Raw genomic sequence first — 21,443 nt, 5'->3', positions numbered from 1 at the left:
GAAGATGCGCGTCTTGCATGTCCAGTCAATCAGCAAAGCAGACGGCTTCACTAAATAGCAGGAATATTAAGAAACCTAGCAGTGTCTTCAAGGTTGCCTGAATCTCCACACACGCAGATTTACGAACATGAACTTCTAAAGGCTGATGGAGACGTTCTCAGGAACAGAGCCCCAAGGAGAACACGGGCAGACAGAGAAGTCTGAGAGGAGAGGCAAGCTGGCACTTGTGTGTATCATGTTTGCCATGGTCTTCACTTGAGATCACTAGTGATCACAGGTCTTGGCAATAACTAACATCGTTATTCCAACTCAGAACAAGGACAAGCGGTGACTCCCAGGATACCTGTGGCCACTGGTATGGTACACTCTGAATTTTTTAAATCTGTATACAACTAAAAGACAACAAATGAACAGGGACATTGGGAGCCCAAGCATTAAAATGACTAATTCTGCATGCCCCCAACGAGCAACTGACATTTTCAAAAAATGCACACATAAAAAATAAAAAGCATGATCTGATTAAAGCGACCTCCCTATCACAAGGAAAACATGGGTCTGCAGATATTCTTATCTGTCACGGTGTTTTTCGGGCACTAACATAAGCTGGCAAACCAGTGGACTTTGCCCAGACTGATCAGAGGGCTCCCTTGATAAAAAAGATGTATGCAGTTGCAACGCCGCGCATATACAGGGTCTGTCCTTAAAGTAATGAGAAAAGTCACAGTGTGGCGTGTGCATGCGCTTGATCGAGAAACCGCTTTTGGGGGAAGGAGGGGGAACCTTCAGCTTCACAATGCAAAGACCTCAGCTTCGAGCAGGTCAAGCGAGTGGACGTGTTTAAACGTGTACCCCTGTTTCGTCGCTGCGTCGAGGAAACCATGGAGCGAAGGTTGGAACAGCGCGACGCGGTGAATCTTCGCGATAAACTGAGTAAATCACTGACCGAGACATTTGACAGCATGTGGTAATGATGCAATGTCCAGATAGCAAGGGTTCCAATGGCACAAAGCGTTTGCAAATGGCCGTGAAGACGTTCAGGACCACATAGTCAACGTTAACGTTCGTAACCGTCATCGACGGGCGCCCGGACCGTCGCTCGCCGTGAACGTCGTCACGACCGTTTGTAAATGCTTTGTGCCATTAGAACACGCGGCGGGGACATCGCATCATTCCCACATGCTGTCTTGATCACATTGATTGACTCGGTAGGTGACTTACTCAGTTTATTGCAAAGCTTCACCGCGTAGCACTGTTCTAACGTTCGCTCCATGGTTTCCTCGACGCAGCAACGAAACATGGGTACACGCTCGAAGATGTCCACTCGCTTCGCCTGCTCGCAACCAACTAAGCTCGTTGCATTGTGAAGCTGAAGGCTCCCCCTCCTTCCACCAAAAGCTCTTTCTCAATCTAGTGCATGCACGTGTCACGCCGTGTCTTGTCTCATTACTTTCAGGACAGACCCTGTATGTATTTTCAGTAATAACACAAATCAACGCTAATAAGCCACGACAAAATAAATTTTACTTTTGCCAAGCAGACTTTTGGCCCAGATGGTGAATTACTATGGAAGAAATGTGTTAACATAGATCTAGCCACCTGCTTAATCAGTGACCATCAAAATGAGAATGCTGCACTGCTCAATTACAGCAATAGCACACACGGGTGAACACACTTCAAAGTCTAGTCAGCCATGGGTGACATATATTAAAATAGTGGGATGCACCAAAGATAAGCTGGCTAGGGAAATTATAGAGACGTCACTAGATCATAACTTTGTGCCAGCATCCCACCTATTGCTCTTCTTGAAAAAAAAAAGGTCACAATTCTAAACTACCAGTAATCTGTTCCTTCACTTTCGGTGTTCGAAAAGTGATTTTTTTTTTTTTTTGCATTACTTCTATGTTCTGTCAGTGTAGTGCATTTGCTTTCTGCCTGTTCTGTAGTACAGATTCTTTACTTCAAGTACTGGCCATCTCTTATGTACACACCGTTTCTGTTGCTCTCCTGCTGTATGAAAGCTGTTCGCCCACACGACTATTTCCTTGAGAAGGATGTTTCCAGTAAACTTTGAACTGTCAGTGAACACTGATCTTGTACCAGTCCTCGTACAGCCAGCTAACACTATGCTCCTCCTATAATCGCCATCCATCCTTTGTACTGCAGGTTAACAGTACAGCAAGCGTCTGCAATGACATAACTGACCGGCAGAAAACACAGCAGAGTGGCAGGAGTCAAAGCAAAGGCAGAAGATGTTGCTGTTGTGGTGTCCTTTCATCATGCGTGGCCGGCCGGGACCTGAGATGGCTTCCTGCACGTTCCACAGAAGTACTCGCTTGTCGTCCCCGCCTGAAACGGAATAGATACGATTAGAGGGGATCAGAAGGCGCTTTTTCAACCGCGGTAAGTACCTTGACTTTCCTTGCTAAAGTGTGTGCACATTGCATTATTGTCAGTTTCTAAGTCTCCTCTTTGATTTGTTTGCGTTCTCTTGTTTATAAACGTAATATATGCAACATTAAGAGGAGTAATATCAAAGGGTCAGGATAATATTAAAGATTACACAACTGCACGCCAAGGCATTCGAAAATATCAGTGATCAACATCATAGGTAACAAAGGTTTTTGAGAGGAAGCAGCAGTGGCAGTCAGGTAATATTGAACCAAGACGTAGCAGCGCACATCTATTCATGCTTCCGCAATAAACGTCAGGCAGCTTCATTACTGATTCTAATATCGCATATTCGCGAACATGCGCGCAGGAGCTGCGCGCAGGGTTGCGTTCGCAGTTTTGGAGTGACTTCTTAGCAAAACTCTTCGCACAATTCGCTTGACAAAATGCAAACTGGGAAAACGTTTGACAGTAGACATAGCACGAGCAAATCCAATCTGCAAGTGCCGTAGCGCTCGTAAGAGCAGTAACGTTACAGAGCGCATGGCACGCAACTACGACGCGCGGTGACAGCGGCACGATCAGCTGGACGCACCGCGCTAGGATGACAGCACTCACCGGAGACAAGCCACTCTCCGTCGTCGGAAAACTCGATAGCGTTAACACATCCATAGTGAGCGTAGAGGTCTTTCTTGTACAGATATTCCGCGGCAGCAAATCGGTCGCGAATCAGTGCGTTTCTGCTACGCAGATCAGCGTCGTACTGCCTTCGGGAGGCGAAATCGAGGATGCTTCCCCTTGCCTGGCGTTGCAGAGCCATTTTTTCTTTTTTTTCAGTCACTGCAGCTCGCACTCATTTCAGAAGCAGTTGAAACATCTCATGACGACGATCGCAGTTCATAGAGCGCAGGGACTTACAGCGGAGCGTTATGCAAAGCGCAACCACAACAACCATCACAGAAGCTACCTCTTGCTCCTGCCATCACGCTGCCGCTTGATGTCGCAGTTTGTCTTGACTTCGGCTTGCTTAGTGGCCCGGTTCTGGTTTAGTTATTAGTGGCATTTTGTAGCATGGAAGTATTCTTAAATGCACTGCAGTTTCTCAATTTCTTCTCTATTTCACTGCATCAGAACTTATATGAACACCAATTGCTCACGCGCCGCAAATCCGAGCACCAGCACTGCACTACCTGCACTAATGCACGACATCCGTGACCGCGAATGTCGGCATCATTTCAAACGTGTAACGAGCAATGCAGCATGATGGAATAAATGCGTCGAGAGGGCGCCTAGCTTATTCTGCTCTAAGGGGCATTTAGATGTAGATACGAAGTCACGTCGCTAGTTCTGCTGTTCCGGCAATATCCATAGAACTATAAGCCTATAAAGCGCAATCGTCCACGTGCTCAACCTCTGGCTCAAACCAACGGGCTCAAACCGGCTGACGCCAGTGGGCACAGAAGCAGCGACAGGAAGCTCGCGTAGCGCAGGGGCAAGGATGCGAGGGTACGTATATATTTATACTTGCACGATTAAGGTTGCGGAGTTATCGTACAACAGGACGGTGTCATCGGAAGGAGGACGAAATGTTTTTTTTTTTTTTTGTCAAGAGTGGACACGCACCACCTGCGAAACTGCGGCTCATGTAACTATTGCTGTCAAAAGACGCAGCACTGATCGCCATTAGGTCGCCGCAGCAAAAAGTCAGCATATTAGCTGTATCATCGTCATTTCATACGCATGAGAAAATTGCCGTATTTAGACGTCGAGGAGGAGGGTATTTTCTCGGCGCTATTACATCTGAAAACAAAAAAATCATCTGGATCCAATGACATTCCAAGCACATTCCTCTACAGATATGCTGAGTGGTGCAATAAATACCTTTTCGTAATATTCACTGAATGCGCCTCAGGAGAAATTCCAAACGATTGGAAAATAGCTAAGGTGATACCTAGGCGATAAGCTTTGCGTGAAAAACTGGAGGCCAATTTCTCTGCTATATGTACTTCTAGTAAAGTCAGTAAAGCGATGGAACCTTTTCTTTTAAAGAATATAAGCTTATTTCTAGACGGCAGTAGCTTTTTTTTTTCAGGAAATCCAGTACAGGTTTCGACAAGGTTTAATATCACAAATGAAATTATGATGACACTAGATAACAATGGACAGATAGGTCTAATTTTCATTGACTTTGAAAAAAGTCTTTGCTCGAATATCGTATTGTAACCTGTTGTTAAAGATAAGGATGTTATTGAACAACCAGCGAGTCGTGAAGTGGCTAGATTCCTACCTGACACAACGACACCCGTTTGATCAGATATCCGATTCAAATTCCACATCAGTACCAGTCCTTTCAGGAGTCCCTCAGGGCTCATTCCTCGGGCCGCCTCTCTTCCTTATTTATTTGAATGACCTGTCCTTCAGTTCACGAGTGCGCTGCCTCGCGAAAGAAAGAACCACTTCAATGCATATACCAAATTGACATCCTTCCGATTAACCCGGTTGATCAAATAAAATAACTCAGTGTAACGATAACGTCGAACTTGAACTGGAGCGAAAATATCAAATCCATTGCTTCAGCAGCCTTCAAGAAGCTGGATATTAAAGCGCTGCCTAAAGAACTGCACGACCAAGATGACATTGGTAGCATATACATATATCTCTTATACGGCCCTGCTCGGATACGCCTATGTTGTCTGGGACCCGTGCAGTAATTAAAATAAATATTAACACACTTAAAAGCGTTCAAAGGAAATCACTACAGTTTATTTACCACGCAAATGGGACGCATGCTTCGGTCTACTCAAACAATATGGGCCTTTCATTTATGGTTAAACTGCGCGAAGAAAACACGTACAGGGACAGAAAAAAACACGTACACACACTGAGCAATGTATTGAAGAGCAGTTTAACCATGAACGAAAAGCACCAACTAGGCCGCCAGAAGACTCTTCTTGAATATGGGCCTCCCACACAAGGGCTTCCGCAGGATTTTTTGCAGGGGGGGGGGGCATTGGTTGTTGGCGCCGGAGGGGGGGGGGGGGGGGTATGTTCGTAGCAAAAAGGCACTATTTGCGGAGTAAACTTATTTATTTATATATAAATAAAAAATAAGCGAAATGCACACATGAAATAAAAATTACAAACAGCAAATTAAAGCGTGGCTAGGAGAGATACATTGGAGTTTATCAAAGAAGAAACAATTAAAATTAATAAAAAATGCAAAAAGATACTGTCACTTCGTGGAGAAGAGTGCTCAGTCTTGCTGCATACGGGTTCTCGACTCACCCAGATTGATGACCAGCACACAGCACAATATGGTCACAAACACGCAACTACAGTCAGTCTTCCTTGAACAGCAACTGTCTGTGCTTCATTACACGCTCTCGGTGCACACTCATCACACACATTGATTGGAAAAACGGTTGAACGCGTACGTTGAAAACAAAAGATCACTATATATACAACGAAAACTTATTTAGAAGATAAATGCACGCTCGCAGCTTCATACACCTCGCTCCATCTTGCTCGCGCATCCGCACAGTCGAGCAACAGAGGCTCACACACACTGCTCGCCGCTCGTCGTTTTCTCGTCCGCTGTCTTGGTTGTTCTTAGCTTCGTTGACAACCGGCCACTAAAAACACCGAAGCACAAACACAGAGGCGCGCACACGTGCAAGGGCCTACTTGCCGCAATATCCCCGAATGCGCACTTTGGGGGTGAAAGGAACGCCGCGCGACTTCCGAGGGGAAGGGACACTCGCCACTCCGGTCGGAAAATTTGTTTTGTGTGTTTTTGTGGGGTTCAGAGCCCCAAAACGACTCAGGCTATGAGGGACGGAGTAGTACAGAGTTCCGGATAATGTCGACCACATGGGTCTCTTTATCGTGCACTGACATTGCACAGTACATGGGCGCTGTTGTGATTTGAGGCCCAACCATAGGTGACAGGCGAGCCAGGCAGGCGCCATCGGGCTGCGTTGACCAAAGGCCCTGGTTTTGGGAGAAGGCGCAAGGAACGCTGGTGTGGGGGCACCTCTGGAGACATCGTCGCCGTGAACAAAAGCAGTTAATCCCATTTGCCGAAGATTCTGAAAGCGGCGCTTCTACCGAACTGCGCTCCCCCGTGGATCGGAGGAGACTGCGAGCGGCGGCGCCAACTCATCGCCCGCTTGCCCCTGAGCAGCCCGACAAAGAGCGGGTGGACACGGCTGATTTGTCCTTCCCTCCTGAAGAATTCATCGGTGGCCGGCTTAACGAAGGCGAAAACAAGATGCCCTGTGCAATGCCTCCGTGTCGCTATCTGTCTAGAGATATCAAAGAAACAGACACCCATCTCAAGACGGCTCGAAACACATGCTCGCCGGTGCCGCTGTATGTCTGCAACAGGTCGCCCTTCAACAGAGCTAACGATGGCGTGGTTTGAAAACGGCTTAAAGACGCGTGCCCGGACGCGGCATTTCGCACATGTGACCCAAAGCGTGGAAGCGGGGCTGCTTTTACCCTTTTGGCTGAGCGCACCACCGCCCCGTGCGGCCATCGCTCACGGTTCGAGTGAGTGATTTTCCAGGGGGGTGCAGCCGCCCCCCCTTGCCACCCCCCCCCCCCCCCTCCGGACGCCCATGCTCCCACACTAGAATCGCGTCGCAGATTGCGCAGGTTAAAAATGCTCTTCAACATAATACATAATAAAACAAAATTGCCGTGTACTGTGCGATGTCAGTGCACGTTAAAGAACCCCAGGTGGTCGAAATTTCCGGAGCCCTTCACTACGGCGTCTCTCATTGCCTGAGTCGCTTTGGGACGTTAAACCCCATAAACCAAACCAAACCAAAACAAAATTGAGGTTTGGTAGCTACATGCAATATAACAGAACGCGCCACACCCGAAATGACAATTTTGATGCTAAAATTCAGGACTAAAGTCTATTAATTTTGATTCTTTCCACGCACCATTTCCGAGTGGAACAGGCTTCCAAGTGACATTACCAACATTTTATCGCAGAAATTTTTTTTGTGCGCTATTTCTTCGCATGTGTCGTGTAATGTGCAGTGTACTTTCCTTGCTGCTGTCCTCATCTGTTTGATGTTGTTTCATTCGCCTGCAAATCTCTTTGCTCTTACACTTTTGGTTCATTGTAAACCCACCTTTTTTTCTTGTCATTTTTCGTACTTTCATACCTTGTAACACTCTTGCCATGACTACCAAAAGGCAGCCCGCAGTATTCTTGAAATAAATTACGTCACAAGGCTACGGCGGCGAGTATACTAGAGCCGCATCTCAGTAGCTGAAAGGGGCGAGTGCTACGCGTGAGTCATTGATTCCGAAATCGGGAATCAAGGCAGGGTTTGCTAAACTTGCCTGAGCCCTGCCGCATCATCCATTCTTGGATGCCATGCGCGATCATCACGAATGACGCCACCGCGAACGGGCCGCGTCGCAGCGCTGAGCCCTTCTTCCCAAGTACACCCGACAGCAGCAGCGTGCTGTCATGGAAGGAAGCTAAATCGAGCCTTGTCAATCCAAACTTGATGCCAATTATTCGCAAATTATTCAAAAACTTGAAAACATTCATTTCTAATAATTTTGAAGCACTATGCGGTTTGTTCAGCGAATCGAATAGCAGGACATTCGATTCGCCATTGGAAAGTTTGGAATATTTTCTGACCGCTAGTAGCAAGCCGTTAGTAGCAGCCACACCAGTTTTTAGAATTTCGAAAACGTGGTGACCTGTGCTGAAGAAAATCTGGCCATTTCATGCCCTTTTCAACATAACTTGGGTGTCGAATGTTCTTGCAATTTTCCCGCCAAAACTGCGGTTGGAACCGGTTCCATTGCCCTTATACAGTATGCGTGAGCCGTCACCTTTTACAAAGTTTGAGTACTTTCGAAATTTCCAACTTCTAAACTTCCGGAATCCACCAGCCATGGTGGGCGAGTTGTGACGACGTCACAAACTCACGTGACCCTGCTTGTCCAGTCATGACAGGTTGTGATGACGTCTCAATGTCGCGTGACCTCTCTCGATCAATAAGGAAATTTCAAACAGGAAAGTACTGCATGACGACAGCTTAACTGCTATCGCATTAAAATCGCGTTTTGGGCGCACGCAAAGTAACCTTCTCTGTCGCGCCCGCGCTGCTGTGTTCGCTTCTCCAGCCTACAAGGCAGAGTGGTCACTCGGCGCATGCGCCATGGAGGGACGGGTGAAGGCGAACGTTGCTTTGCGTGCGCCAAAGACGCTCGCTTTTCGATGTGGACCTGATTTAATTTCGATCACCTCGAGTCTTATCAGCTAACATCACAAAGCGCACGGGAGTTTTAGCATTTCGCCTCTATCAAAATGCCACCGCCGCGGTGGCTCAGTGGTTATGGTGCTCGGCTGCTGACCCAAAAGAAGCGGGTTCGATCCCGGCCGCGGCGGCTGGAATTTCTTTGGAGGAGAAATTCTAGAGGCCCGTGTACTGTGCGATGTCAGTGCACGTTAAAGAACCCCAGGTGGTCGAAATTTCCGGAGCCCTCCACTACGGCGTCTCTCATAGCCTTAGTTACTTTGGGACGTTAAACCCCATAAATCAATCAATCTATCAAAATGCCGCAAAGCTAGATTCCGCCGCGGTGGCTCAGTGGTTAGCGCGCTCGGCTACTGAGCCGTAGGACCTGGGGATCAGCCCCGGCCGCGTTTCGATGGAGGCGAAACGCAAAAGGCTCCCCAGGTGGTCTCAATTATTCCGGAGCCCGCCACTATAGGGCACATCTTTCTCTTCTTCCGCTCCCACCTTGCCTCACGACGCGGCTGAGGTGTCCACCAAGAAGTGAGACAGCTACTGCATTTTTTCTGATAACCAGTCTTGCAGACGAACAGCGCAGCCATCGTAGCGGGTGTGGTCCAGCGCAATAAGCGGTTTCCCATTGTCGCGCATATAGTATTTGCTAAACCTGATTTTTGTGCTTTTTTTTACACCATAATACTTTAAAGTTTAAAATGTTGAAACTCAGACATGCTGGAATTTATCGATGGTTAGGAAACTGCCTTATGAACCTAAGCCACATCTCGTCGTAACGACCCAGACCATACTTCCAGTTCTCCGCATCTGCTGAGTTATCCTGGCTGCTAAATGCTTTGTTTATGGCTAAGTTCTTGGCCTGGGCTTGTTAACCAATTAAACAGCGCAAATAGTATGGAATTATCTGTCGCAACACAGTGACTGCGCTGAATGCAGACAACAAAGCCAGGCGAGGCATATCGGCCACGGTCAGCTAAACGCAATCTTGGAAGCGTATCGCAGCGCCAATGGAGCTGTGGTTGAGCTGCCAAAGAATGACTGCAAGCAATAACATTCGCCCACAATACCTCCGGATATCCATTAAGAGCAGACAGCTTTTGCAAAAGGATCAGTTCTCTCGGCGCACAACGAGCAAACGGCGCCGCAGACGGTCTTTATTGAAAGAAAACGAATCCCAAGCTATACATCTGACACATGCGATAACACAACTCTCACTCCTCCTGGACCAGTCTGTTTGCCAACGTGCCTTCTGGTAAGCGGCTGAAACGATCCGCGCCCACGTATGCAACATCACAGTAGAATCCTGAGCAGGATGTTGATTTTTCTGATCTCCCTTTGTCGTGCCACTATCACCCTGCGGTCTAGTTGCTTAGTCGACGGGGAAGAGTGCCGAGAAGGCAGTGCGCACCTCAGCGAGCACATCCGAGGCGAGCGTACTGCGTGCCATTTTCTGGAAGGCCAGGCGACTGCACCGACGCACCAGCATAGCAGCGCCCAGCGCGGCCAGAGGCCCCGGGGCCACGTGTCCGGCGGAAGCGCCGTCTCCGGCAGGCACGTCCGCGGCGTGACTCCAGTGCATCATAGTGGCCGCTGCGCCGCTCAGAATGTCGCCCTGGCCGCCGCACCGCCGTGGGCTGCCTTGCTCGCGGCAGCGCAGGCTCACGCGACCGTCCGTCACGAAGTCTTCCGCGCCCTTAGCCAGCACTGTGGCGTGTCCCAAGCCACGGGCTAGCTGACGCGCCGCCTCCGCGCGGTCAGGCGCCGCCGTCCTGACGCCCAGCACCGCGTTGCACAGCCGCTCCAGTTCGGCGGCGTTGGGAGTGAGCAGGGCTCGCTGGTACCCGCGCACCAGGTCGGGGTCCTGCGCCACGAAGTGCAGTCCGTCGGCGTCCACGACCAGGGGCAGGGAGAGCGCCCGCGCTTTTTCTATCACGGCCTTGAGCAGGACACGCGCCGACTCGGCCCGGCCCAGCCCGGGGCCGACGACCAGGGCGTGCAGTCGAGGCAGGATCTCGCAGGCGTGCTCCGCGGCCGCTTCGGGCCCGCCGGTGTCCGGCAGCGGCATAACCATGAGCTCCGGGCTGTACGACTTTATGGCCGGCGCGGCGCAGGGCGGGCACAGCACGTAGGCCAGGTCGGCCCCTGTGCGGAGTGCAGCCATGCCGGCGAAGTACGGGGCTCCCGTGTAGTCGGCCGAGCCGCCCAGGATTCCGATGCGGCCCGCCTGGCCCTTGTGTCGCTCGGAATAGAGAGGTGGAATGATAGCGCAGACGAGGCGCTGCTCTTCGCTCACGCTTTCGGGAACCGCGGCCATCGTATCCGGCGACCTCGTACACAACGAACGGTTAACTACGGTCGCCGACAGTCGTGCCGATCGAAGGCGCACACCTGTACTGATCGCAAAACTGCTCGTACGCCCGCACAGCACTTGCAAAACGTCGGTATACCTGCCGGAAATCAGCAACCGAGCCGCATGGCGTAGTACGATGCACTGTGTCATGTGCCGCGCGCATTCTAGAAGCCCCGCAGCCCGAACACGAGCGCACGCCGCATGCTGCGCCCGCGCAGCATACCGAATGTATGTACTACAGCAGTGGTAGTGCGCTAGTCGCCTTGCACCTTTAGCAGACTTCTGTCGATGCCGCGTGGCGAAAATCTGGCGCTTCGCTCGGTTTGCCTTACTGTGCGCCCACGAAATCATACATGCGTTGCTAGTCTGCGCTTTCTGATTTTGTTCGCACAAAATACTGCGCAAATATTTAATTTAATAAAGGGATTGTCGAGATTGTCGAAGTATTTAATCTTGATTTGTAAAGTATACAAATGATCGCTCATTTTTACGAGCACTAGTTTAGCGTGTTAGTAGTTAATCCAACTTGCAGCGATTGATTCTGTAACTGTATTTCTCTTACACGAACCAGCGCTTATTTATCGTGTGTGTCACGCGTGCATCCCAGCGAGCAGGGTATTAAGGTATTAAATGTAGCAAGCCGCACTTGAGAGGTTGCGGTGCGTGAACGGGAAGCGGCGCTGGCCCTCCGACCTTTTGCACAGCGTCGGCTGGCAACAAAGTATCACGTGACTGTCCTATGGCCGCATTCGGAGCTCGTTGTACCGTTGCTGGCATCAACGTCGCTTCAGCGGGTCGTCGCAACTTCTAAAATTTGGTTTTGTGGTAGTCGCGGTGTTTGGCCGCGCAACTGCTGCATGAGCGTCCTTCTCTATCGGTCGCTGCGTGCCGCGGCCAGGATGCACAGGGACTGTCAGCCAGGTTGAGGTGCAGGTGAGCCATCGTGGAGCTGCCGTCGTCAACTGTTGCTCGAAACATGCTCCCGTGAATTTGCGTGTAGAGACGCAGGCCTGTGCTGCAAATACTACTTTTAAGAAAAAGTTATAATCCTTTTGACTTCGGTCATGCTTCGCGACGTTGTTGTCCGTTTTGCCGCACTTGCTCTTGCGGACCGTTTTGCGGCGGCTTGCTTGGCAAGTAGGTCTCCGTCGAAGATTTTCCGGTGTTCTTTGTTGAACTTTTGAATGCTTTTAGGCTGTGAACGGGTATCACGTCTATCTTTGGAGCAATTCAAGCGAAGAATCACCTTTGCTGAGTTAAATATGCTGTGTGTTCGGGTAATCGAAATACGTCTGATTAATGCCAGCGAATTCACGATTGCCCAATGTTGAGATTAACTTGAAGCACGCTTTCTTCAACAATGCCGGTGATGCGTTGCTGACGAACTTTTGCTACTCAATCTGTGCAGCAAAGTGATTTTACTTTTCAGTTAGCTTGCGGCATAAATGTTGGAAGCGGAATTCCCGTGTATAAAGCGCGTCACTGAGAATATGTGCCTGTGAAGGGCCATAGTCAATTACCGTGGACCGAGAACTGCTGTTGAGTGTCAAGTAGGCCTGCGGTTGGCTCGCGGGATCAATTGTTTGTCTACGGTTTGTTTTGAGTCACTGGACATGATAGCGTTGGATTGCACGCTGTGATGTTCGGAAGGCTAGAGCCTCTCAGATAAAGCAGCGTTATCTGAAATAGCAATCGTTATATAAACGCACCGCAATATCCGGGGCACTCAGTGGCGAGCAGTAATAACAACGCTTTGTTGCTATTACGGAAGTGGCGGGTTTCACCGACTGGGACCCCTCTGCATCCATTTTTGAAAACCACATTTCCATAATGATTTCCTCGAGCAGTCACGAACTTTGTTTGGTCTTCAGTAGTATAGTAGGATACAAATAAGGCTGAAGTGGCAGATTCCCCTCAAAGGATGCCCTCCTACCTATGGTGTTACTGATTTTTTTGACACCTGATTAAGCTGATTTTAATCTTTCATCTGCCACCCCCCTGGGATGTCAGGCTAGTATGTCCTAGGGGATTAACCACGACATCATGAGGATTGGTCGACGCCTTTGGCTGGAGGTCTCGTGCTTTGAGGGGCATTGGCCTCTTTATTCTTGAGTTGTACTGTAATGTGGAGACAGTGCTCTTGTGTCATTGAGAGCTCCTCTTTGCTGCCTTGGGGTGTGAACGCCCACAATTTAGCACTTCTGTGGCGTTTCTTCACTCCATCTGCAGAGTATATTTTGAACATTGTAGCTGCTTTTACCAGCATCTTGTGTTTTCTTGTTGGTTTTGAGTGACCCAGCACACCGTAACGTTGGAATAGTGCAATTCTAATTGGTTGATATGACTGGTTGTGTATCGTACTTCATTAGCTGTGGAGTAAGCTTTCAGCTTCTTGATGTGCAGCTGTAGCATCTTGCTTTCTTCGACCGTTATTAGTTAAGCCTTTCATTCTGCATCAAAGTTGTTAATTCAGCGGCACCTGTCCGGCTATTCTGAACACTGCTTAGCGCATCAAAATGCCCCAGTGACTTGGCCGGTTACATGACTCAGGTTCAGATGCTTAATTTAGCTGGTTGTGCTTTCAGCTGATTGTGTCACTTTAATGCTGTTTGTTGTGTGCTTGTGCTCCCAATTGAAGAGCCACCAACTGTTGCCTCTTTGCTCAGGGTGCTGCAGGCATGTCCACGTGGGCGCGCCGTGTCCACCGTGGTGCCACCAGCCTCAGCCAGGCAGTGACCTCGTGCGGGGGTGGCCAGGCACCGTCGCGGTTGGAGCGGGTCAAATTCGGAGTGCCCCTGGAGCAGCTCTGCAAGGACAGCAGTGACTTGCCCGCACCGCTGCTCGTGCTCATGCTGCGCCTCAACAAGGTACTGTGTCGTCAGACATCACCATTGATGAGCCAGTGAGAGATTTATTTTTTTGGCTATGTGGGTACAAATGTCGCTTGCATGCATGCATGGCTGTTTTGAGCTAAGCGGTGGTGGCGTGCACTAAGCGGAGTACCTGTGAAGTGTAGAAAGCCTGGGAACTCATTTCCATCCCGGAAGTGCTCATGAAAAAAGAAAAGGTGCATTATTATGGTCTTCGCATTGAATGCTGGTGTGGTAGTTGATTTTTTCTTCTAGCAGGAATAGGTCAGCTGATGTGTAAAGGCTACAGTTGGTTTTTTTAGGAACCCCTTTCTGCATGTTTTGGTGAGGGGAATTCTGCGCATGGGTTCATAATTCATATTTGGAGGCAAGGTCACACATCACATAGTTTGAGGTGAACAGGGTAACCTTGTATTATGGTTTGAAGGAAAATGGTGGTGGGAAGGTAGAGAACCTTATTGAAATGCTTTGCTTCAGTGCTTGTTTTTTTTATCTTATGGGAAGTAGAGCTGCTGTGCTTGAGGTGAAATAATCCTCTGTGGTTGGCTGTGGGTGCTGGGATGCATGAATGATTGCTTTGTGTGATGTCCAAGGCATGCTTGAGTAAAGCGGAAAGTTGGGCAAGTTGGATAACGTTCATGATGTAAAAAATAGCGCACAGGGAACATAGCGCTTGTCTGCGTCGTTTGCTTTCCGTCCCTTGTGTTCCCTGTGCGCTATTTTATGAGCATGCTTGAGTAGCAGTGTCAGGTTGTGAACCCTCTTGACGTACTGTAACTGCATAGACAACATACGCTTTCAATCACTCCTCACCCTCTTCCACAGGTGACTGAAATAAGCTCCTTGAACTTATTGTGGATTAGCCCAGCTCTCAGCTAATTAAAGAGTTAGTCGCTGCCGATTTCGAGTGTTATTCTTTTATCATGTTTTCAGAGCTATTGTCTTTTGTAGTACATTTTGCATTTATTTGTGATTTTTGATGTTCACTTGCCTGTTTCATACCTGTGAATTGTATGTCTGACCATTTCATTCTTTTGTAAGGTGCACTTTACCCCTTTGTAAGGCGTACTGTGCCCTTATGATGCCCTGGTAGTGGTGTCGATGATGCTGTACCACCCCACGTAAAGCTATTGCTGCAGCTGAGCTGTGTGCCATCCTAATGCGAGCGCTGCCCCCCCCTGCAGGAGGCTCCACGCAAGAAAGATGTCTTCCGGGCACCGGGACACCAGGGTAATGCACGCAAGCTGGCACACTTTCTGCACCAGGGCCGCCTGGTCAACCTGGACAACTTCTCGGTGCACACCATGGCGTCGGTCCTCAAGCGCTTTTTGCGCAAGCTGCCCGGTGGGTGCTGAGCTGTGCTGTTTTATGCTGTGTGTCTCTAGTGGCGGGTGTGTCATAGGGCGTCGACCCACTGATAACGGGTGTGAGCAAATTCAGTGTTGCTTCTGGTGAGTGGCATTTTGCCTTGTGATGTGTCACTTTGGAGGCACGGTGCTACACAAAAGAATCTAATTATTTGGAATAGACTTTTTCAGTAACAGAGTGCCCGTGCACCTGGCCTCCTTGTTTGCCTTTTTTGCAAGGTGAAGTTGCTGCACCTGTTCAGCAACAACAGGTGTTTCCTCAAGTAACAACATGGCAGACTGCAGGAGGACTCATTACGTGCAGTATTCGAGTCTTCTAAGACTGTGCAGACATGCGTCAGGTCTCTGCTCTGACTTGCCCAAAGGCAGGACGTGTGGCCTAGTTTGCCAGCCTCCTTGATTTATGGACTTAGTGGCTGAGTGCAATGCTGGTAATGCACAGGTTCATCCACAGAGGACAAGTGCACGTCTGCTCGGGCTAGACAATGCCAGCACTGCTCTGAACTATGTACCCCTGTCGCACAGGCATTTCGAACCAGTAGTCTGTCAACCCAAAGGCCATTGAGCACTGCTACACGGGCAGTTTCAGTGGCCTTCGAGCCACTGGTGTATAGAGTCGAAGGAGCAGCGTGGAGCTCTGTTGAGATTTCGAGGGCCCTCAGGTGGTGGCCTTGTGCACCCTCAGATGCGATGCGCTTGCCACAATGCACAGGGGAATAAAATTGGAGCAGTGTCTTGTAGAAATATGGGGGACTGCCTTCTGCCCCGCACTTCCACTCTGCAGATGCGACGTTCCCGCTTACTAGCCGCGGAGGGGTTCGTGCTTGAGGGCACAAAGGGAGGGACGACAAAGCGTGAGCACTCATGTGTTATTTATTACACTCGCAGTTAATGCAGAGAGCAGGCCAGCTAGCTACAGAACATCAATGAGGCATTCCTCAGAAATTGAAAGCTATGTAAGAAGGCTTCCGACTTACTGGCTGGGGCAGGGGTGCAACTCCGGAGGTATCGGCGGCGAATGTTTGTACACGCCGACAATGGCGGCCGGGTCTTCCCGTGCGCACCGCTTTCTTGGGGCAATGCCATTCCCGAGCGTTTTCTGGGGGAGGTGAAGAGAGCGTGCGCTTGCTGCGCTCGCTTCGCTGCCTGGAACCAGAAGTCCAGTGGCAAGGCGTGATGGGTCCCCGTGTGCCTGCCACGGAAGGTGACGGAAGCGTGCGGCTGCAACCGCTCGTGGCGCTGGCCGGATCCCGAAGAGACTCTCCACGGCTCAGTGGAGCTCCGCGTAGCCTTGGAGGTGGCACTCTCGTCACTGCTTCCGCTTCCCCCACGAGGGAGACTGCCCTCCTCGCCCAGCCGGTGCTGTCTTTACGCACGATGGTGAAGATAGTCGGCCGTGCCAAAACGAAGGGGGGAAACAGGTTTTCCACAATCTTTTTAGAAAAATATAGAACTTAAAAAATACAGCTTATTTTGCTGAAAAACAAAAAAAAGAGCCCAGGTGACAAATGACTGCAGCACATCGTACCGTTCTTGCCAGTGATAAAAAACAACCAACGAGCTTCCTCAAAAGTGCATGAATGCTACAACATCTTGTCTCTAAGACAACAAAGTTCATTTCAAGAGTGATTAATATTATTGTAATGGATAACCTTTTGGTTTGTAACCTTTCCAGGTTAACTGTTTCGCTACCGCAGAAAAATGGACGATTTGGAGTGTACTAGAAGAAAACTTTTTTTCACAAGAAGTAACAAATCCAGCACATATTGCAATGCATGAAACTGTAGCTTATTAGTTACACTTCTGAATGAAATGAACATTTATTTGTGAAATATGCCAAGAACATGAAAAAAGTATACGGCAAAAACAAAAATTAGTGGCTGCACTATGCCAGGACTTGATAAGAGGAATACTGGAATATACAAACGGTTGCACATGTTTATAGCTTTCATTCTTCCCAGTTTCAACTATGAGGGAAAATTATTGCACTTTCCATGGGCAGTCAAGTCAGGGGTCATTGACTGTGGTGCCTCGGATAAAAGTAATCGGGCAAAGTTGTGAAGCAGAGGTAGCAACAGGGCAGAAAACTGAGCTAGTTAGCATACGTTCATTTTGATAAATCAAGGTGCTAACAAACGGGGACACAGAGGAAACACAGCGCTTACTCACAACTACAAGAATTTTTATTCAGAAGCTTCTATATATACAACAAAAACCAAAACAACCCAGAGTAATCGCACGCTACATGCTGACCGATGTGCAGGAAAAGATTAACGCACAAAAACTTATCTCCCTACTAGACAAGCCAACTGAAGGGTCACTAACACACGTATGCCCCGCTTCTGCGATATGATAGGCTTCAACTGTCTCCTGTGTTCTCGATCTCAGTGACGAAAAAGAACGCACGTTTTCGAAAAAGAGAGAGAGAGAGATATATAGAATCTTCTGAATAAAAATTCTTGTAGTTGCGAGTAAGCGCTGTGTCCCCTCTGTGTTGTTGTTTGTTAGTGCCTTGATTTATCATAACGAAGCAGAGGTAGACTTGACAGATGCTTTACATAATGTTTGATTTTTATTCCTGCTTTGTTCTCTGATAGCCGATCTTGCAGTTTCTTCTTTTTTTCATTTTTTTTTCGATCGGTTGGTGACGAATGGATTCTATGGGAGGATTGGGGGCGTGGACTTCTTTTACCTCATCATACCCGAAGATTTGTTGAATGAGCTGCTCCCTGAAAGCCAGCTGATCAAATTTAACATTTTAGGCAAGCTCTAGAATACCAGGATGGATGAAGCTTTATTGATGTGGTTCAAAAGCCAGGACACTTTCCAAGCCTTGCCAATAGATGCTGCCGCCACTGAATCCTCCGGGTCCGCTACGTGCAAAAACAAAAACAAACACAGCGAAAAACCAATTTTGGAAAATTATTTTTGTTGCATAAGGCCAGAATAGATTATTTCTGTATTTCAATAGAGATATAGTCGTGGCAGGTCGACAATTCCAATGAACTTCAGCATCTCCAAGGGATTCACCTGTTCCCATGAGCTGTCACACCGAGCGTATGTTTGCCTGTCCAAAATCTTCATCCAAGCATACTTATTACTGTTTTCGCACACGGTCTTCATCACTTCTGCCTTGAAGAACATAAAAAAAGAAGTCTAGAGGTTGAGCAAATCTCCGAGCGATGCGCCGGTATGGACACCTGGCCGTCGTCTTGATTGAAAAACTCGACGCGACCTTGAGCATTTGTCAAGCTGTCTTCCCCATACGTTGTGAATACCCTGAAGCATAAAAATAAACCACTGTCATCGATTACAAACCGCATTCACCACAGAAAACACAGAGCGAACGAAAACAGAACTTACATGCAAGTATGCACTGACGTTCCAGGCCCCTGAGGCGAAGTCTCGCTGTCGAAACTGAAATCCGATGTTTGTGCATCGTTGCCTGACTCATAACTGCTGCTTTCATCGCAAAAATCAAAACCAAAACCGGCCGAAGATCTCGGTGTTGGCTTTCGCTTTTGAGGAGCAGGAGCGTGCGGCGATGAGGACGTCATTTTCTCCAGCTGACGCTGCTGCGGCTGTTCAAAGTTTTATTTTTCACGGCGCCCCCTCATGTTGAAACACTGAAACAAAGACTGAAATCAAAAGAGCAGTTGTTGAGCTCGCAAACTAGATGGCGTAGCACGTCCTCAAAGCTCCAGATTGGGCAATCTTTGCGCGCGATTTCTATCGAACACGGGTGTTCGATGGCCTATGGGACGATAGCGAAAGAGTTAAACTTGTTGGCTGATTGCTAGCATGCTTGCAGAATTATTGGTGGCATTGCAGCACCTTGTGGGATGCTTGAATCTCTCGACGGCAATCGAGTTTGCTGTGTAGCAGCGTCATTATTCCTTCGAGTTGGATAGTGATTGAGAATCTTGAATGCCGATGGCTCAGTGGCCTTTGAATGTGCCCATGTGACTCGGGTATAAGGCTGTTCATGCTTTTGCCTCTTATTGTGCTGCAACACAATGGTCAGGGGGCTGAGTTAGTTCAGCAATGTTATGGGAAGAGACTGTGCAGAGTGCTGGCTCTCACTCAGAATTCTTGTGGGAAAGAACACTGAAAGGAGGCTGACATCAAATGCTACAGTGTAATCCGAACTAAAAAATATAGTGGTAAACGCCCCGCAAGCTGTCCAGCTAATGACATCACAGCTGATTCCATTTCATGGAGGCTTTTGCCAGCCACCTGCAATGTCAAGCAAGGGATTAACTGCGACGACTTAAAATTCGGCCGACGCAATCAGCTGGAGGGTCTACTTTGCAGGGTTTTTGCCGCTTCATCCTTGACTTGTATCCGACTAAATACATCGATAAATGTATGATGGACTTTGTGTGGGGCAGAGAGCGTTAGTAGCAATGTTTGCGGGTATAGAATGTGCCTGTGTTCACCTGCTAGCCAATCGAAGCGTTATCCATCATGTGGGCTTGACATGGGTGTCCTTGGGAGAAGGGAAAGGGCACAATTACTTTGTATCTACATCTGTGTTTCTGCTCTCTTCTGGCGTCCCGGCTCCCTAAGTTTGATATCATAGACTGAACCTGGGCACTTTGGCTGCATGGACGCTGCTGCTGGGCCTTCTTCTTGTAGTGTCCATTGTGTGAATCGCTCCGCATGCGCAGGCGGCGTGTTTGGCGCTGAGCTGGAGGCCCAGCTTCTGGTGGCCCTGGACCAGCCGGGCGGCCTCGAGGAGCGGCGCGAGCGAGTGCAGCACCTGCTGGCCCAGCTTCCTGTGGCGGCCCAGCGGCTGCTGGTGTTGCTGTTCGGCACCTTCCGTCTCGTCGCCTCGGACCTGAGCCGCACGGGCATGACGGCCGAGGCTCTGGGCGTCAGCGTGGCGCCCTCCTTCTTCCGCACCTGCACGGGCAAAGTGGCCCGCATGGAGGATGTGGCGCGGTTCCGCGCTGCGAGCCGCGCCACGCGCTTCCTTATTGACAACTTTGGCGTGAGCAACCTGTTTGGGCGGCAAAACTACGAGTACTATGCGCGGCTGACTGGCCGCGTGCTGCGCGTTGAGGAGGACTGGATCTTCGCCTTCCGCTACCCGCCAGACTCGTTGGTGCCGCGCAAGACGTCCCTGGAAGCTGAGCGCTCATGGCTGCAGGCTGAGGCCCAGCGCTGGGGCTTGCACCAGTCGGCACCCGCACTTGCCGAGCTGCGTGCCGACGATGAACCGCCTGGCACGTCATGCTTGGAGCGCCAGCAGGCACAGAGGCTGCGCACCCGCTCGGAATGGTTCCTGGGTGACAAGGAGAACGGGCCGCCCATTGTGTCTGAACAGGACTGCACCGAGCTGGACGTGCGCACGTTTCACGTTACGCTCACGTACCAGCCGCGCATCTGACGCGGGCCTCCACAACACCATCCAGACGAGGAGGAAGGGCTGGGGGGTTCTTCTGGCCGTTGTCGAGTAACTGCAGGCACCTCGAGTGGCTCTGGTGCCACGGGTGTGGGTACTTCCTAATGCGATTTGGGATGAATGCCAGCGGTGCCCCCCTCATTGACTGCGCGTGTTGGTGGACCATGAACAGGGCCCTGAAGCTTGTTGCCAACTGTTTTACAAGTGTGCTCGTCTTTGTCTGGGCACGTTGGCTATAGCTGGTGGCCTCTTTGTTGGCCTGTGTCCATCTTGCAGGCTGTCTTCTCCAAAGATACGACTCTGGTCTTTTTTTCTCACTTTTCTTTGTGTACATTATATAGTGCTTGTGTCACATTTTTTTTCGAGGCAACAGGCCGAAAAGTTATCGGCGCGTCTTATTCTTATTGTTGCACTATGCCAGAGTTGGTGTCCAAGTGGCAGCCAGTAGGCCTTGCACCTTGTCCTGTCTGGGTGGTGTTGGTTGTGGTGTGTTGAAAGGACTTGCGGCACACAGACTGTACTGCAACCGCGGTTGTGAAAAATGTTGTACATTAATTTATTTCCCCCAACGTTGTTCATTTGCCACCATCGATGTTCATTTACTGTGCAGAATTCCTTTACTTTCGTCTAGCAGGTATGTTTTACAAGTCCCATATCCTTTGCATTTGTCTGCATTTAGTTTGCATGCGAGAAGAAACATGCACAGCCATTTTTGGAGAATATCCTAAGGATGCGTTGTCTTCTTTTGCATCCTAAATAAAGTTTATACACTAAAAA

General features: G+C 49.3%; 3 protein-coding genes across 4 annotated transcripts in view; 1 reads left to right on the top strand and 2 right to left on the bottom strand.

Annotated features, from left to right (window-relative positions):
- The window catches only part of LOC149330999 (DDB1- and CUL4-associated factor 5), a 17,289-nt gene extending 13,887 nt beyond the window's left edge, over nt 1-3,402 (bottom strand). Inside the window, exons 1-2 of the mRNA XM_089561702.1 lie at nt 3,007-3,402; nt 2,203-2,346 (exon numbers count right to left, since the gene is read on the bottom strand). Of these exons, the coding sequence (XP_089417828.1) occupies nt 2,203-2,346; nt 3,007-3,208 (346 nt within the window). The 5' untranslated portion in view covers nt 3,209-3,402. The remainder of the gene's footprint in view (nt 1-2,202; nt 2,347-3,006) is intronic.
- On the top strand, nt 147-21,443 carry RhoGAP71E (Rho GTPase activating protein at 71E). Of its 2 annotated transcripts, XM_089561708.1 has the most exons (6): nt 147-226; nt 314-355; nt 2,164-2,400; nt 13,689-13,889; nt 15,077-15,236; nt 19,930-21,443. In XM_089561708.1, the coding sequence occupies exons 4-6, from the start codon at nt 13,701-13,703 to the stop codon at nt 20,649-20,651; spliced, it is 1,071 nt and encodes a 356-aa protein (XP_089417834.1). In that variant the 5' UTR covers nt 147-226; nt 314-355; nt 2,164-2,400; nt 13,689-13,700; the 3' UTR covers nt 20,652-21,443. The 2 variants fall into 2 exon arrangements, with proteins under 2 accessions (XP_089417834.1, XP_089417833.1); XM_089561707.1 differs by lacking the exons at nt 147-226; nt 314-355; nt 2,164-2,400 and adding an exon at nt 11,736-11,955.
- On the bottom strand, nt 9,781-11,245 carry Naxd (NAD(P)HX dehydratase). Its single transcript, XM_089560042.1, has one exon. The coding sequence runs from the start codon at nt 11,170-11,172 to the stop codon at nt 10,042-10,044; it is 1,131 nt and encodes a 376-aa protein (XP_089416168.1). The 5' UTR covers nt 11,173-11,245; the 3' UTR covers nt 9,781-10,041.

The sequence above is a fragment of the Amblyomma mixtum genome, chromosome 9 (assembly GCF_055824585.1).
Source record: "Amblyomma mixtum isolate Tamu chromosome 9, ASM5582458v1, whole genome shotgun sequence".
Classification (NCBI taxonomy): Eukaryota; Metazoa; Arthropoda; class Arachnida; order Ixodida; family Ixodidae; genus Amblyomma; species Amblyomma mixtum.
The sequence above is the reverse complement of the archived record's forward strand: the minus strand, read 5'-3'. Positions and strand labels throughout refer to the sequence as shown.

Excerpts from the sequence above, each read along its gene's own strand:
- Naxd (XM_089560042.1), bottom strand. The coding sequence starts at position 11,172 with ATGACACAGTGCATCGTACTACGCCATGCGGCTCGGTTGCTGATTTCC.
- RhoGAP71E (XM_089561708.1), top strand. The coding sequence starts at position 13,701 with ATGTCCACGTGGGCGCGCCGTGTCCACCGTGGTGCCACCAGCCTCAGC. Across the intron at positions 13,890-15,076 it reads TCATGCTGCGCCTCAACAAG|GAGGCTCCACGCAAGAAAGA; the intron begins GTACTGTGTCGT and ends CCCCCCCTGCAG. Across the intron at positions 15,237-19,929 it reads CTTTTTGCGCAAGCTGCCCG|GCGGCGTGTTTGGCGCTGAG; the intron begins GTGGGTGCTGAG and ends CCGCATGCGCAG.